The sequence below is a fragment of the Furipterus horrens genome, unplaced genomic scaffold (genome assembly GCF_987537825.1).
Source record: "Furipterus horrens unplaced genomic scaffold, mFurHor1.1.pri manual_scaffold_1, whole genome shotgun sequence".
Taxonomy (NCBI): domain Eukaryota; kingdom Metazoa; phylum Chordata; class Mammalia; order Chiroptera; family Furipteridae; genus Furipterus; species Furipterus horrens.
The window spans coordinates 149,454,805-149,471,584 of record NW_028327171.1 but is presented as its reverse complement, the minus strand read 5'-3'; the positions used below and the strand labels follow the sequence as shown (position 1 = coordinate 149,471,584).

Sequence of the window (16,780 nt, the reverse complement as noted above, 5' to 3'; positions counted from 1 at the left end):
AATCTACCTCCTGACCCACAAATATTGGAAAGTATGGAAATTTCCTAAACTTGGATGCTCAACTGTATTAAATTACCACCACTTTCACCCCCAACAGACAAGCCTCATTGCTTTGATCCCAGAGTCCTGATTACCCTGTTTCCTTTCAGGGGAAGAGCTGCCAGATTAGGCAACATAAGAAAAAGAACACAGCATTTTGAACTGAAGCACCTGGCTCTAAGCTACAGACTTTGTGGGACTCACTCACCTTTTCTGGCCCTTAATTCTTTTAATCTATAAAATGAAGGACTAGGTAATCCTTAATTTCTCTTCCAGTTCTAATTCATGATTCTATGATCCACTGTTCTAGAGCCCATTGTCTGGCATAAAGGTGATTTTCAACTTTAGGTTAGAATCAGTTCGTTTTTTGAATACTTCATTCTCAAGTTGACAAATGTGCAGTTATCCTTTAGGAAATGAACATTCTCACCCAGGCTCTACCTGGGTTGATTTCAAACTTGCATCCCTGCAATTTAAAAAAGCTTATTCGGAAATAACTGAAAATTAACCATTTGAATGGCTTATAGCAAATACAGTCTAAATTAGAACTGTTGTTTATGTAATATATTTATTTTACAGAATTCTCTGCAAAACTATACAATAATATATATGTAAAACCTCATTTCCAATGGACCTGCAAAGAATGTCAAAGGGGACAATTCTAAAAGATCTAAAATCTATAGTCTTCTCATTGTAAAATTCAAAGAATCAAAACCCAAAGTGTTAAATAAGGTATTAAACAGGAACTTTAGGAAGCACTTGGGCTACAAAATAGGATACCTGATATTATCCTGCCTTGGAGATAAACTATCTTATTTTAAGGGACTGTACAATGGTGCCATCCCAGGAATACATAAGAATGTCATAAATTTGTACTAGCTTGAGGCAAAGCAACCATGCTGTTGCATGAAAAACTCTTAGAAATGCTTAGCGCAGGGATCCCTCAAACTTTATTTTCTAGAGTGGATTTACATTTCATAGTCCTGAAGTTTTAAGATGTAGGAAGAAGAGACTCAAAACAAAGTACTTAAGTGTGATGAGGTATATCAGGTGACATCACTCCAGCTTTTGCCCCCTCCTGGCCAGAAAGGCCAGGGAATTGAGGAAAGGAGAAAGGAGCAATTTCAAATAACCAGCTCAGAGAACTCAGTTCCCATGAAAGCTCAGAGATCTTCCAGGATCTCTGTCTATGTTACTTGTTGGGGTTCCTAATTTGCTAAAGAATTATTATACACACAAAAGACCAAGCACTTACTACTGCATCCAAGCAAAGAATCTTAGAATGGTTATAAATATCCAAAAATCAAGGACTGTCTGTCCTGCTCCTACTAATTCTTGCACAGTGAACAATTAAAATACTGACACAGGTTCCATCCCTCTAAACCTCAGTCTCCTAACCTATAATGAACAGTAAGGAAGTATAACTCTTTGGCTATGACAGTCACTTTGTGAAGTGTCCAAAAGTCTTGAAGTTAAAATGTTAAATGGACACACTTACCCAATGTGGTTGGTTCTTAAAGAAATTTCCAGTTCTCTTAGCACTTGTGTGGATTCTTGAACACGTCGTCTGAATTTCTGTAATTCAAGAAGACATATTCTCACAAAACATATTTCAGCAACTGCTAGAACTGTAGCTTAGTTGTACTAAGTTTAACACAATATGAAAATATCTCTGCTTCTGAAGTAGGCTTCTCTTACATTTCTTTTTGCAAAGCACATAAATTTTTCTCATCATGAAAATCAGCTTATGCAAAAGGACTGGGAAAAATTACTTCATGAATTAAGTGTCTTTGAGTAAGTAGATTATTTTACCCTACCCTACAACAATATTGACCAATATACCTATGTGTTGGGGTCCCTAATACCAGCCCAGTTTCAATGATTCACTAGGACTCAGCATATAGTTGTCCTTATGGCTTGAATTTATTACAGCAAAAAGATACAAGGCACAGTTGGCAAAGGGAAACGATACTTGGGGTTAAGTCTAAGGAAACTGGATATAAGCTTCCAAGAGTCTCCTCCTAGAAGTGTCACAGGGACAGTATTCGTGAAATGAGTTCTACCAGGGAAGCTCATTAGAGACTCAGTGCCCAGGGTTTTTACTGGGGGCCCGGTCACTAGGTACTGTCTTCCTAGCACATACCAGAAGTCCAGACTCCCAGAAGGGAAACAGGTATTCAACATAAACCACATTGTTGGCATTAACCATTTGAGCACCATGAGTCCTTATCAGGGGATGGTGGGAACTCTCCTGAAATTCAGGTTCCCAGTTGACAAACAAGCCAACCTTGCAAGCAGGTCTGCCTGGTATTAAATGAGGAAGCTGGTTTGGAGAGTTTGGGTCACAGAGATAGCTAACTTAGGCTCTTCCGTCCCTGTCCTAGAGGGTTTAAAACTATTTAGAAGAAAATCTAAGCAGAATATAGTTAAGAAATATTTCCTAGAAGACAGCAAATTAACTATCTTATATTCAAGATATATTATATTTATTTATATTATAAAAGATTAACAAAGTATCCAAAGGACTCCAGATGCAGTTACGGGACGACTACTCAGCCTAGACTGTCTGGCAAAAATTGAAAGCCCTGATTTGAAATTTTTTCCTTTCCCCCTCCCATATTACAGCTGAGAATCTTAAACCCATTTTAACTGCATGCCATGACTTATTCCAAACAAAATCTCCTTTATTCCCAGGCTTTAAGCATGACAATTACGTTGAGTGGAACAGATCATTTCCTTCTGCCAGCACCTGACAGAAATCGTACAGAGATGGCTGATCCAACACCATTTTATTTTCATCTGCACCAAACGGCTGATGGTAAAAGATGAGACTCAGACCAAACAAGGCCATTCAGGTAAACACACAGGGTCTGGGGCAGAGACTGAAGGTCAGTCAAACAGAAGTCTCTTGCCTTGGTCTTCTTTATTATTTGCAAGGGAGTAAAAATGCTTTCCAAGCAGCTCATTGGTTGTTTTTTTGTTTTACGTTCTTTGCCTCAGCTCAGGAATAATTGTTCCATGGGAGGGCTGGGACAGGGCCAGGAGAACCCCACCTTTCCCCTCCAAGTATCTTCCTCCCTGTGGGGTTTGGGGCTGGAGTCTAAGAAGCTCTCTAGGAGTTCACATAGTTTCTCCTTTCTTTTCAGAAGCTGAAGATCATGGTGGTAACTGTTTAGGGATGGAACATGCCCTGTGTGAGGGAGCTCTCAGTGACAGACAGAAGTGCTTCTGTCACGCTCAGCTCACAGTGACTGTGCCCAGTGCTGGGACCTGAGCCCTCCAGTCTGAAGGCCTGAATGTTTGGAGATGCCTCAGAATATTTCTAAAGGAGAATCTTGCTGCCCTTGTGCAAAGAAATAGGCCAGAAAAACCACCTGTGATATTTTGGTTGTGTTCTTTGTATAAAGGTGTGCCTTCACTTAACCCTCTCTAATCGGATGAAATCGAGGCCGCTACATCCTCGGGGAAGGAGACAACAAGAAAGAAAGAAACAAGAAGTAAGCAGCTGTCTCATTTATGGGGCCTGACAGAAACTCCTAAAAAAAAAAAAAAGAAAAGGAAGAAAGAGAGAAAACCATGTATGTGCCATATTTGTGAGGGGGTGGATATTATGATATTTTGACAGGTACATTCTGAGAAGACAAGGTTGTGTCACGGAATTCACATATGGCATCTCGCCAACAGCAAAGGTTTACAAGTCCATTTTCATCATCATGCCTAGATTTTATTTCCGCTTTGCTTGCATGTTAGCCATAGGAGAAAGGGCCAGGAAACTTCCCAAAGGAAATAATATCTGTTCTCCTTTGCTTGACTTTTTTTCTTTTTTTAGGAGTGCGGGGTGGGGTGGGATTGGGAGTTGAGGGAAAGCAGAAAATAAAAAAAAAAGGAGTTTGTTTGTTTGTTTGTTTTTAATACAAGAGCCCTGGAAATGATGGCTCACTGGGAAGTGTGCCTTTCTTCTCTCCAGTCATGTGCGGACACAACAGAGGGAATTCAGCTCAAGATACTTTCTCTGCAGCCTAAAAGCAGGAGTTGTGGTGGGTCAACCGAAAAACAAGTGCTATCTGGTAAAGAGCCCCTTTACCCATCTTGAGCAGGGACGGCTCTGCCCTGAGACATCCCAGGACTGCCGGGGCCACAGGGCCGTGCCAGGCTGCATGCTTTACCACAGGGAGCAGTGTGAGCCAATTGTGTGGCTACACAAAGCAGGGCTTGTCAGTAAAAGGAGAAAGTCAGTTGAGAATGGAACCAGCTATTCTCTTCTTACCTTCCTGGGGCCAGGGGGCAGGGCTGGGGCAGGGAAGCTGCTAAAAGCATCAACATAGGATGTGAGAGCACAGCTGGGATGACAAAGCACCAGTGATTTTTTAAGGTCTCTGAAAATGCACCAAGACATGAAAGACAAGTCTTCCCTTTGCTAGGCCTGCTTTTCTGGGGGCCCACACACCTCTGCACTGGACTCACTGCCCCATGTAATTGGAAATGGCAGTGACTCAATAACCATCAGAGGTATGTGACTCCCATCTCAGGGAAGTACTTTTTAATAAGCACATCCTCTTGCATGAGAAGGATGGTTTTTTTTTTTTTTTTTTTTTTTTTTTTTTTTGTCTTCTCATGGTGTTCATCCCCAAAGGTTGTTTTCCTGGAGGCTCAGGAGGAGACTATAATGCAGAGGAAGGAAGGTCTCCAATGCAGAGGATGCTGCTCGCTAATGGGGAAGTGGTAACAAAAAGTGGAAATAAATCCCTCTTACCTTCCTGGTTACAGCTGGATCCAGATAGCCTTTGAGCTTTTGAATGTATGTATGGGGAGGATTCTTCACCTGGAATCGTTCCTGCAGGAAGCACAAAAATAAAGTAAAAAGCATGACATGTATGAAGGCATGACAATCAGCCATGTTCAAACTTCAAACAGATGAATGCTGCTGATCCAAGCCTCAAAGGCACCCACAGGATGAATATGGTCCTCCAAATAATCATTATGTGCTAATAATGTTATCATCCGCTCTGCAGTAGGAGGAAACTGAAGCTCAGAGAAATTCAGCACTGCCCTAAGATAACACAGCTGTCAGTGGTACAGATGCACTTGAACCCATGTCTTCCCTATTCTAGAGAGTCTATACTGCTTTCCCTGTAGGGCCCTGCAGCTCCCATTGTAGGAATAATATTCTGCCCAACTGGTAAGCAGGTCTCAGCCTATTGTACATTTTTAAACATCTTCAGTGTTAGCAAATATTTCTCTTTTGAATATTAATTTTTTTGCAAAAAACAAAAACTTGACTCAAACTTGATAAAACTTATTTGTTTCAAAATGAGTAATGAGTCTATTGCTAAGAGACTGGAGTGAGTGTGGGTATGCATGTGTATTTTGTGTGTATGTATACAAATAAGTGTGATTACTAATGGGCTCCTAAGGCAGTTCCAAACTAGAAGGCCCAAAAATAGTTTAAGCAAAAGCATAATCATTAAAATAAGCATATTACAGATACAGGGTCTTTCTGGAAGAAGTCCAGCCATTGTTAATATAACAAGAATATTTTATGCAGCATTGATGTAACCTGGCAGCCAAGGAGAGTGGACTGGAATGCGCATGCGTGAACAATGATGACTTCACTGTACTTGTCAGTGGGGACAGTAGATGCCACTGAGTAAGCATGGCTACTGTGTGGCCATCACATTCAAAATAACTGAGCAAGTAGAGCAATGAATCTGCATCAAATTTTACATTAAGCTTGAACATTCCTCTGTGTAAACTTTTTGGATAACTCAGAAGGCCGCAGCTATGGGCAACTGGTGATTTGCAGCTTCATCACGACAATGCACCCGCTCACGCATCACATCTCATGCAGAGTTTTTGGCAAAACATCAAATCACCCAGGTGACTCAGACCCCTACAGCCCAGATTTGGTGCCCTGAGGCTTCTGGCTTTTCCCAAAACTAAAATCACCTTTGAAAGGGAAGAGGATTTCAGATCATCCATGAGATTCAGGAAACTACAATGGGGCAGCTGATGGTGATTGGGGGAACCGTGTGAGGTCCCATGGTGTCTACTTTGAAGGGGACTGAGGCATCCTTGTCTTTTGTACAAGATTTCTTGTATCTTGTATCTTCTTCAATAAAGGTCTCTATCTTTCATTTTCCATGGTTGGATACCTCTAAACAGACCTCGTATGTATGAATGACCTTTGAATGAAGATCCAGTGTAGGGCCCAAGAATCTATATTCTAACACGTCTTGTGCTGATGCTGTGGATGGAGGGATTACACTTCGAGAAACTCATGCCCATACATATCAAACTTTATAAAGTCCAAAGCAGCATAATAAGCAGTAGTAAAAACCTGTGTAGAACAGAAATGCCCACAAACTATAAAATGGATAAACACTTGTATTATGTTCATACAGTGGTATATTACAATGAAATGAATAAACTATACTGAATGTACTGCATGTTTCTACACAGATGGATCTTTTAAACCTGACACTGAGACAAAAAGAACACAAAATTAAACTTTAATGGTGAGGAACACTTACATATGTGCTTTTATTTATGTCCTTGTGCATGTGTGTCTGTGTGTATGTGTATGAGCAAGACAGAGAGAGAGAGAAAGGGAAAAGAGACAGAGAAATGACTGGTATAAAAATGATAGTTGGAGGACTGAGGTGGGGGAAGGGGCATACGAAGTATTCCTTGAGAGGCCAACAATGCTCTATTTCTCGACCTAAGTACTAGTTACATGGGTGCTGGCTTTATCCTATTTGTTACGCTGTTCCTAGGTTTCACAATCTTTTCATCGTGAACTCAGGACAATTCTTATCGGGTTCTCCTGTACCTACAACCCAAATGATGTTTTTTCTAGTAATTCTTTTAAATCTGATTATTGCTATACCACCATGGAATGTTTTAGAATTTCACAACACTGCCATTGGCCAGCATGTTTAAGCATTTGTTTATCTCACGTGAATTATATTTCTCCAACACAGGGAGCTACAACATACTTCCTGGTCCACTCATGTCTTGCTCCTTACAGATTTAGAAATGCTAAAGATTATCTTGCCCTGACTGGTGTGGCTCAGTGGGTCAGGTGTCTTTCCACAAGGCGAAAGAAAGGTCAGGGATTCCATTCCATGCCTGAGTTGCAGGTTCCATCCCCACTTGGGGAACAGGCGGAAAGCAGTGGATTGATGTTTTTCTCTCACATCAATGTTTCTCTTCCTCTCTCCTTCCCTCCCCCTCTCTCTAAAAAAAATTAATTAAAAATCTAAAAAATAATAAAGATCATCTTACTATTATGAAAACCCAAGTGCCATGGGGTTTCAGCAATAAATAGCCCAGCTGAAGGCTAAAGTAGTTACAGAGCTCTGATCTGAAAAGTGAACTGGCAAGCTCAGTAGAAAGCAGTTACTATTTCCAACCTTGTATATAACAACAGCTGTTCTTAGAGATACATTAGGATATAATAAAACTTATGCTTTTTAATAATACTATCCAATTATCCAAATTTGTTTAAATTCTATGACCAGTGACAATGCAAAACTGTGCTCCCACCTGCTACAGCAACCAATTACTTCTAACTGTAAGTTCCCTAACACATGAACCTCAAGGAATTTCAACTCTGACTAACGTAGTATTTGCTTGAGGACCTAAAATTTAAATCTGTGGACAGTTGCTGAGAGATTTCTAATGCTTGTTCTTTTAGGCAATGTCTCCACACCAGAAGAGCCATATTTACTCCTTTAAAATAACAAAATCTGCTTGAGAGACTCTTAAAACATTAGCATTCACTTAGTGAATCCCATTTCTGATAGCCAATAAATGAAGCTTTCTCCATTTCCTACTTAAAATTGGAGTGGCCCAGAAAGGCTTCCTCAAATACAGGGGTGGGCAAAAATAGACTCACAGTTGTAATACAAATAAGTGATACAATTATTCATAAATAATAATATAAGAATAAACTTGATTTTGCATACTCACAACTGTAAACCTATTTTTGCCAACCCCTGTATACACATTTACTGGTCCTACAAATATTCCCTTATAAGTACCTCCCTGAAATTATGGACAAGGTCTACATTTAATACAATCATACTTCTTCAAATATGCTTACTAGCATTTGCTGCAATTTTTTAGGCATATTTTTCACTTGTTTGAGTAACTTATTAATGTTATTTCCAAGAAACAGAAAATGAAGAAGTCTGATGCTTTAAAACAGAGTAGGTCTACATTATAGCCACTTCTCAAAAACTCAGCTTATATCCAGGGATTCAAATAAAATAGTAGCAGAAGAATACAAAGCCCTAATCATTTTTCTAACACTGAAGGTTGTTTCTCTAATCTCAAAAGGAGCTCCTGTTTGAGTTATAAATACAGCATCTGTCTCACCAAACCTTTTCTGTCTGTCTCTTCAATATGGCCATTTGGACAAAAGAAGTATTTGGGAGAATACATTGGAATGTCAGCACCTTACCAAAACACATTTTTATTCTGAAGGATTTTGGATTATAAACATATTTATTTAAATTAATTTTTCTCTACATACTAGAATTTTAGACTTTGAATTGAAACCTTGAACTGCCCTGGCTGGCAGCTTTCCATCATCCTCACTTCAAGATCTGCTTCTTCTCCCACATGCTATTTTCAATAACTAGTTATTACATAGTTGTTCAGCATCACTGATATGGGTAGCTTAATTAAGTTAAGTCCTCAACCTGAGTTACATTATACAGAAATATTAATCTTAGGGACAAAAGTATTCTTTAATTACAGTGATTTGTCAATATGGACTTATAAGCATCTGAAAGAGCTTTTAGAATACAAATTTCTAATTTTTCATGTAGGTACCTAGGAGAAAGGTTACTGGGTCACATGGTAACTCTATTCTTAATTTTTTGAGGAGCTGCCATAGTTTTTCCATAGCAGCTGTACTAGTTTACATTCCCACCAGCAATGAATGAGGATTCCTTTCTCTCCACAACCTCTCCAACACTTGTTATTGTCTTTGTCGATTATAGCCATTCTAACAGATGTGAGGTAGTTTTGATTTGCATTTCCCTAATAGCTAGTAAAGTAGAGCATCTTTTCATGTACCTGTTGACCATCTGTATATCTCACTCACAAAAGTACATGCACTCCTTTGTTCACTGCAGCATTATTCATGGTGACCAAGACATGGAAACAACCAAAGTGTCTCTTGCTAGATGATTGGATAAGGAAAATGTGATACATATATACAGTGGAATACTACTCAGCCACTAGAAAAGTTGAAATATTGCCATTTGCAACAACATGGATGGATCTTGAAAACATCATGCAAAGCAAAATGTCAGGCAGAAAAAGTTAAGAACCACATGATTTCACTCAGGTGTGGGGTATAAAACTGAAAGCAACACATGAACAAACAAGAAAAAAAAACAAACAAAAACTGACAGACACAGACAACCGTATTGGGCTTACAAGAGGGAGGAGGGTCGGGTAGTAAAGGGTAAAGGGACTCAACTATATGATGACGGAAGAAGATATGACTTGGGGTGGTGGGCACACAGTGTGATATACAGAAGGTGTATTACAGAATTGTACACTTGAAACCCAAATAATCTTATTAACCAATGTCACCCCAATAAATTTAAAAATATATAAAATACAAATTTCTTTCCAAAATGTCTAATCAATAGAACATCACCACCACCCTGACCTCTTGCCATTTATCTCTTTGTGTGATCAAACCTTCTTCATGAAATGTTTCTGAATAAGAAATAAAAATCGCACTGGGGTTTTTAATCATTTCCCATAAGCATTAACAAAATAAAGGGCCCAGAGCCATTTCTTAACGCCCAGGCCCACTAGACTGCAGAGCGCACTGGGAGGGACATGGAAGGAAAGAGAAGGCAAGAACAAGCCTTATTTTAATAATGTAGGGAATTCAATTTCTCTGGTAATAATCAGGAAATGTCTTCTCACTACTGCGCATCGCAATTCAGTTCTGCAATCCCAGGAACACAATCACCTTTTCATCTGGGACAGGACTTTTGTTTCTCAAAGGTTAACTTATCTTTTAATAATATATCTTGCCATGTTTTTTAGACCTCTTAGCTCACTCAAACCTCCCTAGTTGTCAAGTCAAAATTAACTCCACTTTGATAGAGGAACTGAGGCTCAGAAATTAAATGACTTGCCTTAAACCATACACACACAGGTGTGCACATGCACACACGCACAGCACAGATAAGTGATTCGAACTCAGGTTTTCTGAGTCTCTGACCCTTGTTCTTTTCACCACACTCTAACAAGCGTACTCATCTTGCTTTTGATAAAAGTTTTTAAAAGAGTGTAAACATGTTCTTTTCTTCTTTGAGTCCCAGTATGTAGAAGAATATCTGGCACACAGTCTTTAATAATGTTCAAAGATTTAAACTTCTTTTAAATGTCATATACAAGTCACTTCTCTCATAAATTAAGGATACGTTTTTAAAGTTGAAAAGCACGCAAAGAGATTGTAAACACTAAAGAGCACACACAGCCAGTGGGCCCTCTAAAGTCAGCCAAACTAACGTCAGAGCTAAAGAACATCTGCTGATAAGTCTGTGATGTATTTCCAATGGCTCTGAAACTGCCTAGTGCCCTTCATTATTATACATTTCTCATTAACACAGTCTCTTAAGGCTGTGCTGGCTTTCCCTCCCCCACTGGCCATCAGGTAGGCTAAGCAGCCTAAACACAGGCCTAGCGTGCAGATAAGAAAAAGACAAAACATCTATTGGACTCCACTTAATGACTAAGGTTCAAGTCCACTACAACCCAAAATGTAAAACCCGTCCATTCTTTTTTTTTTTCTTAAAGAAGATTTTTATAGGAGTTTATTTGAGCCCACCAACCCCCCACCAAAAAGAAAAAAAACCCAGGCCATTCTGAAAGGGCTTTGACAGGAGTGTACTAAGTTAATTAGGTAAAGTCACAATAAACAAAATTAATCATTGGCAATGCTACAACATGGCCTTTCCTATTAGACACAGACAGGCAGCCTTAGGTTCTTTCCAGCCAGCTGAACTGTGTCTTTGAGGCCTCCCTCCCTCCCTGCCCCACTTTCTGCACCTAAATCTAATCAAGTTTGTCACTGAAAGCCTTTCTGCATAAAGGATTGGAATTGGACACTCTGCTCATCTGGCAAAACATTTCTAATCCTTTGCACCCTCTCTATCCATGTGTACTAATTACATGAGAAATTACTTAATTGAGGTTAATTTGATGTTAACTGGACTTATACCAAGCATGTTATAAGATTTCTGCTCTATAAATCATATTTAGATAAGCAGCTCCAAAATCAAACGTAATTTCTCTCAAATTTATCTTCTACCTTAATATTCTTAGGTCTAAGGAAAGAAATGATAGTGAGACGTCTGAAAAAAGGAAGTTTCTGGAAAATGGATAGCTTGTGGGGACACACTTATTGATGAACTTCTCTCCCAGTTTGGGGGGCACAGGGTTACTGGCTCTATTTCAGAAGCATACTAGCAGAGCTACATAAACTGCTTCAACACCCATAGGGATAAATCAGATGTCACCATTCACCATCATTATGTTATTATTAATGTTTTATTATTTTGAGCCTATAATAATTCACTTTAGATAGTGAAAATTTATAGAATTTTGCTTTTGTGCACATAAGCTTAACACCTGAGTGATTTTTCCTCCTAGAAGTTGAAAGTAGATGGGCTTCCTTTTAAGTCTAAGTAAGCAAATCGTAGTCTCTAAATGAGCTGTACATAATCACAACCAGTATTATTGCCGTCAGTGAGCACTGATTTGTAGGATATAACTTGGTACTAAATGCTCTTCAGAGCTATGTTGACAGAAATAATCTATGTCCTCAAGGAGTTTACCATCTAAAATGGACAATGCTGATATGAGTACACAAAGGGGCATTAACACTGTATATAGACAGAAATGATTCCTACAGTAGGGCAGAGGCTAAGAACAGTGGGGGGGGGGGGGTGCCAAGCCAGAATAAGGGTTCCTAAGCAGAAAGGCCTAAGGAAAGCCATAACATCTCAGCCCTCATAGGACCAACAATTTATACAAACAGATCTAGATTCTCCCCAAGAAATTCAGAGTACCAAAGCCCCAAGGGAATGCATATTCTATGTCCCCTCTCAAAAAGTTATGAAACTTCAGAGAGGTTACCAGACTGTCCCACCTACAGAAAGTATGTGTATGAAAGGAGAGGACAATTTAGAGAAAATGGGGCGGGGGGGGGGGGTAAATTAAGATTCTACCTACTTACAATAATAGATAGCAAGAAAAGAAAGTTCAAACAAGATTCTAATTTTATCTAGCAACTACCAGAGGCAGCTAGTGCCACCTGCGACCCTCTTTAGAAGGATCCCTGTGGTTATACTGAATAAAATATTTTGCTAAACAAGTCCCTGCCTCTGAACATCTTAAAATCTCTTTTTTAATCCTCACCTGAGGACATTTTCATTTGCTTTTAGAGAGAGTAAGGGAGAGAGAGAAACATCAATGCGTGAGAAGCATCTATGGGTTGCCTTCCTATGACCCAGACCAGGGATCTTCACTGGGACCAGGGATCGCACCCAACCATGCTTGGATCAGAAATAAACTTGGAATCAAACCCCACAGCCCAGGACTTCTGGTCAAGATGGAGGCATAGGTGTCTACGCTTTGCCTCCTTGTGCAACCATAGAAAGAATCACACCTAGATTTCAAAAACAACTAACAAACAGAACCGTCAGAAAATTGAGCTATATGGAAGTCCAACAACCAAAGATTTAAAGAAGCCACATTCATCCAGACAAGTAGAAAGGGCATAGTCACAAAGAAGGGGCAGAGAGGCAGTGTGGCTAGGACAAGCCCAGCAGCAATAGCGGCTGTGGCAGTAGAACTGATGGTCCCACATTCACGTGTGGTGGATAAAAATAAGAAGAAATACCTTGAAAGCAAGCAATCCCAGCCCCAGGCCACATTGCACAGCTCAGGGATCCAGCACTGAGATACAAACCCCTATTACCTATGGCTGTAAAAACCAGTGGGGGTTGGGGACAGAAGAAACTGCTGGATTTTTGCCGCTTAAAGGGCCTGCATGGTGTTAGAACGAATGCAAACCCCGAAACAGTAACTGGAAGGGCGTCAAATGCATACATGAAGTGGGTAAAGTGACTGGAAATGGGGCTAGTGCAGGGCAAATCACCAGAAGTCAGGCAGTGGCACCGTCCCTTCTCCAAGACCCCCACCACAAACAAAGTTACAAAGTGGTGAAGCAGTGGCCCCAACCTGGCAATTACCTAAGGCTCTGACCCACACAATTTACAGGTGCCTATGCTACAAAGTCCACACTATTAAGACAGGCAGTAAAAGCAGTTCTACCTAATACACTGGAACAACCACAAGGAGGCTGCCAAATTGAGGAGACAAAGAAATATGGCCCAAATGAAGGAACAGAACAAAATTCCAGAAAAAGAATGAAACGAAATAGAGATAACCAACCTATCAGATGCAGAGTTCAAAACACTGGTGATCAGGATGCTCAGAGAACTCATTGAGTATGGCAAAAAAATAAAGGAGGAGATGAAGTTTACACAAAGTTAAATGACGAAAAATATACAGGGAACCAACATTGAAGGGAAGGAAGCTGGGATTCCAATCAATGATTTGGAACAAAAGGAAGAAATAAACATTCAACCAGAACAGAAAGAAGAGACAAGACTGCAAAAAAAAGGGGGGGGGTAGAGAGGCTTAGGGACCTCTGGGACAACTTCAAATGTACCAACATCTGAATCATAGGGATGCCAGAAGGAGAAGAGGAAGGGCAAGACATTGAAAACTTATTTTAAAAAATAATGAAATAAAACTTCCCTAATTTGGCAAAGGAAATAGATATACAAATCCAAGAAGCATAGAAAGTCCCAAACAAGTAGGACCCAAAGAGGACAACACCAAGACACATCATAATTACAATGCTAAAGGTTAAAAATAAGGAGAGAATCTTAAAAGCAGCAAGAGAAAAACAGGGAGTTACCTACAAAGGAGTTCCCATAAGACTATCAACTCATTTCTCAAAAGAAACTTTACAGACAAGAAGTGGCTGGTAAGAAGTATTCAAAGTGATGAAAAGAAAGGACCTACAATCTAGATTACTCTATCCAGCAAAGCTATCATTTAGAATGGAAGGGCAGATAAAGTGTTTCCCAGACAAGGCAAAGGTAAAGGAATTCATCATCACCAAGCCATTATTATGTGAAATTTTAATGGGACTTGTTTGAGAAAAATAAGGTCAAAACTATGAACATTAAAATGACAAGAAACTCACAACTATCAATAACTGCATCTAAAAAACAAAAACAAACTAAGCAAACAACCAGAACAGGAACAGAACCATAGATACAGAGATCATTTGGAAGGTATCAGCTGGGAATGGGAAGGGGCAGAATGGGGGAAACAGTGCAGGGATTAAGAAGCACAATTGGTAGAAAAAGAAATAGACAGGGGGATGTTAAGAATAGTATAGGAAAGGGAGAAGCCAAAGAATTTACAATCACTACCCACAGACATGAACTAATAGGGGGGAAGGGAATTAATGGAGGAAAGGGAACTACTGGGTGGAAGGGGGCAAAGGGGAAAAATTGGGTAAGTTGTAACAACATCATAAATAAAATATACTTAAAAAAAATACACAGTATTAAAAAAAAGGAAAAAGTATCTCACAGCCCTTCTGTTACTGGATGATGTTCCAACCACTGAGCCACACTGGCCAGGGCTAAACATCTTAAATCTTGCTATCACATTAAGTAAGTCTGTGTCCAGGCTCCATCATGAAAAATACCAAGGTAAAAAAAAAAAAAAAAAGTCTGTGTCATTTTATTGTATCATTCATCCAGAACACATTATGCAAGATGCTCTATAAAAAGCACAAAATGAAACAAATTCAATTCCAAAACATTAAATCTCATCTCTGAGACACAACAGACATTGCTGTAATACAAAGTAGAATATGATAAGAACCATATGTGATCCTCTGGAAGTTCAAAGAAAGGTAAGGCTCTTTCCAACTGAGATGATCAAAGGAACTTCCCTGGAGAAAGTAGCTTTTGAATTGAGTTTTGAAGGACAGGCCTCATATAGGTATCCTGGGATGGTGTGAGAGGCAGGAGACAGAGGAGTTTTCCAGATGCAGGAACATGGGAACAAAAGTAGACTAGCATGGGGCATGTACTAGGAACTTCAAGGGCTTTAGCTGGGTCCCAGTAATAAGCTTTATGAAAGGTAATGGCACCACAAATCTAAATAACTTCGAAAGGACAATGGCAGACGTCAAGTAATAGGCTAATGCGTAGGACAGATAGTTGGGAGTCAATAAGGAGTTTTGAACAGTGAAAGAACTTATGGGTAATACTCTATAACTCTCCTTCATTCCCAACTTTAAAAGTTGGCCATTTCTCCCTCTGTCGCTGGTTCAATTCCCAGTCAGGGTACATTACTAGGTTGCACGTCAGGTCCCCAGTTGGGGACACGAGTGATGTTTCTCTCCCTCTCTTTCTCCTTTCCCCTCTCTCTAAAAATAAATAAACAAACAAACAAATAAATTATTTAAAAAAAAAAAAAAAAAAAGAACTGCAGGCTTGAGCAAAAGAATGTCTTTCAGGTGGGAGTCCAACATTTTCCCAGGCTATGTGGCACCTAAATAAACCTCTTTCCTTTTGTATCAGAAAAAAAAAAAAAAAAAAGTTGGCCATTTCTGCACTAGACTAGACCTGAAAAACCAGCATGTCAGAGTCATTCCACAGCCATAGTTTCTTGGAGAGCCTTGAAGCATTCTTCAGTTCCGAATATGAAATCATTGTCCTAGTCCGAGAGGAGAGGATAACTTTCCAAGTGTTCCATTACAGCTCTCAAACTAAAAATAACTTTTGATGAGATTTTTCCAAATAATTTCTTTTATTTAGACTAGCAAAAGTTTCTTCTAGTTCAACAGGTCTTTCCTAATCTTAACATCCTATAATTCATTCTCTAATAAGTAATATTAACTGGAATTCTTTAATCCTATTCATAGTTCATCATTTTCCCAATTTAAAGAGTGTCTTAATTGAATGTGTTGATTTTGTAATGATGGAGGCCATATTAATAAATTTTATCTTAAATTGTCCTAAGAAAAGAATGAACCATGATTCTGCTTGACATGTAACAGTGATCAGTAATTATATAACAGTAATTATAACAGTAATTATAGCTGCTATTGTTATTGAGGCTCTAAGAACTGGATAGAGTGATGGAAGATGGGATTTATACTGGAAAACCCTTAAGATAATCATCAAACCCTTTGTTTTCTCCCTTCAAGTGCCAAAGCTTTCCTTTCTTTTAGATTGACATTTCTTAAAATACACACTACCAAAGACCTGTGTCTAAAGCATTTAAGGACACAAAAATTATCCTGACCAAGTCACCAAGTACTCAAGAATCTGCATTTTCTTAAATTCCCCAAATAGGTCTTCTGTACACTAAATCTTCTGATTGTACATCCTACTTTGGATACCTGAATCCCTCTCTTTACTCAATCTACAATACAAACAGAATATGCATATCCTTGGTAAGCAAATACTTAAAAAATATTTTCAGTTATGTTTAAAGACACAGACTTACATTGTAAAACCACAGTTACAGACTATGCTTTCAGGAAAATTTTGCAAAATCCCTGGGGAATACTCTTCCTGTAAAGGGTATAAACACACTTCATTGT

General features: G+C 39.2%; 1 protein-coding gene across 5 annotated transcripts in view; it reads right to left on the bottom strand.

Annotated features, from left to right (window-relative positions):
* FMNL2 (formin like 2) overlaps positions 1 to 16,780 on the bottom strand; it is a 297,033-nt gene that overhangs the window by 96,883 nt on the left and 183,370 nt on the right. For all 5 annotated transcript variants that reach the window (XM_090279847.1, XM_090279811.1, XM_090279837.1 and 2 more), the window contains exons 3-4: positions 4,793 to 4,873; positions 1,538 to 1,614 (exon numbers count right to left, since the gene is read on the bottom strand). In XM_090279847.1, coding sequence (XP_090135973.1) covers positions 1,538 to 1,614; positions 4,793 to 4,873 — 158 coding nt within the window. The remainder of the gene's footprint in view (positions 1 to 1,537; positions 1,615 to 4,792; positions 4,874 to 16,780) is intronic.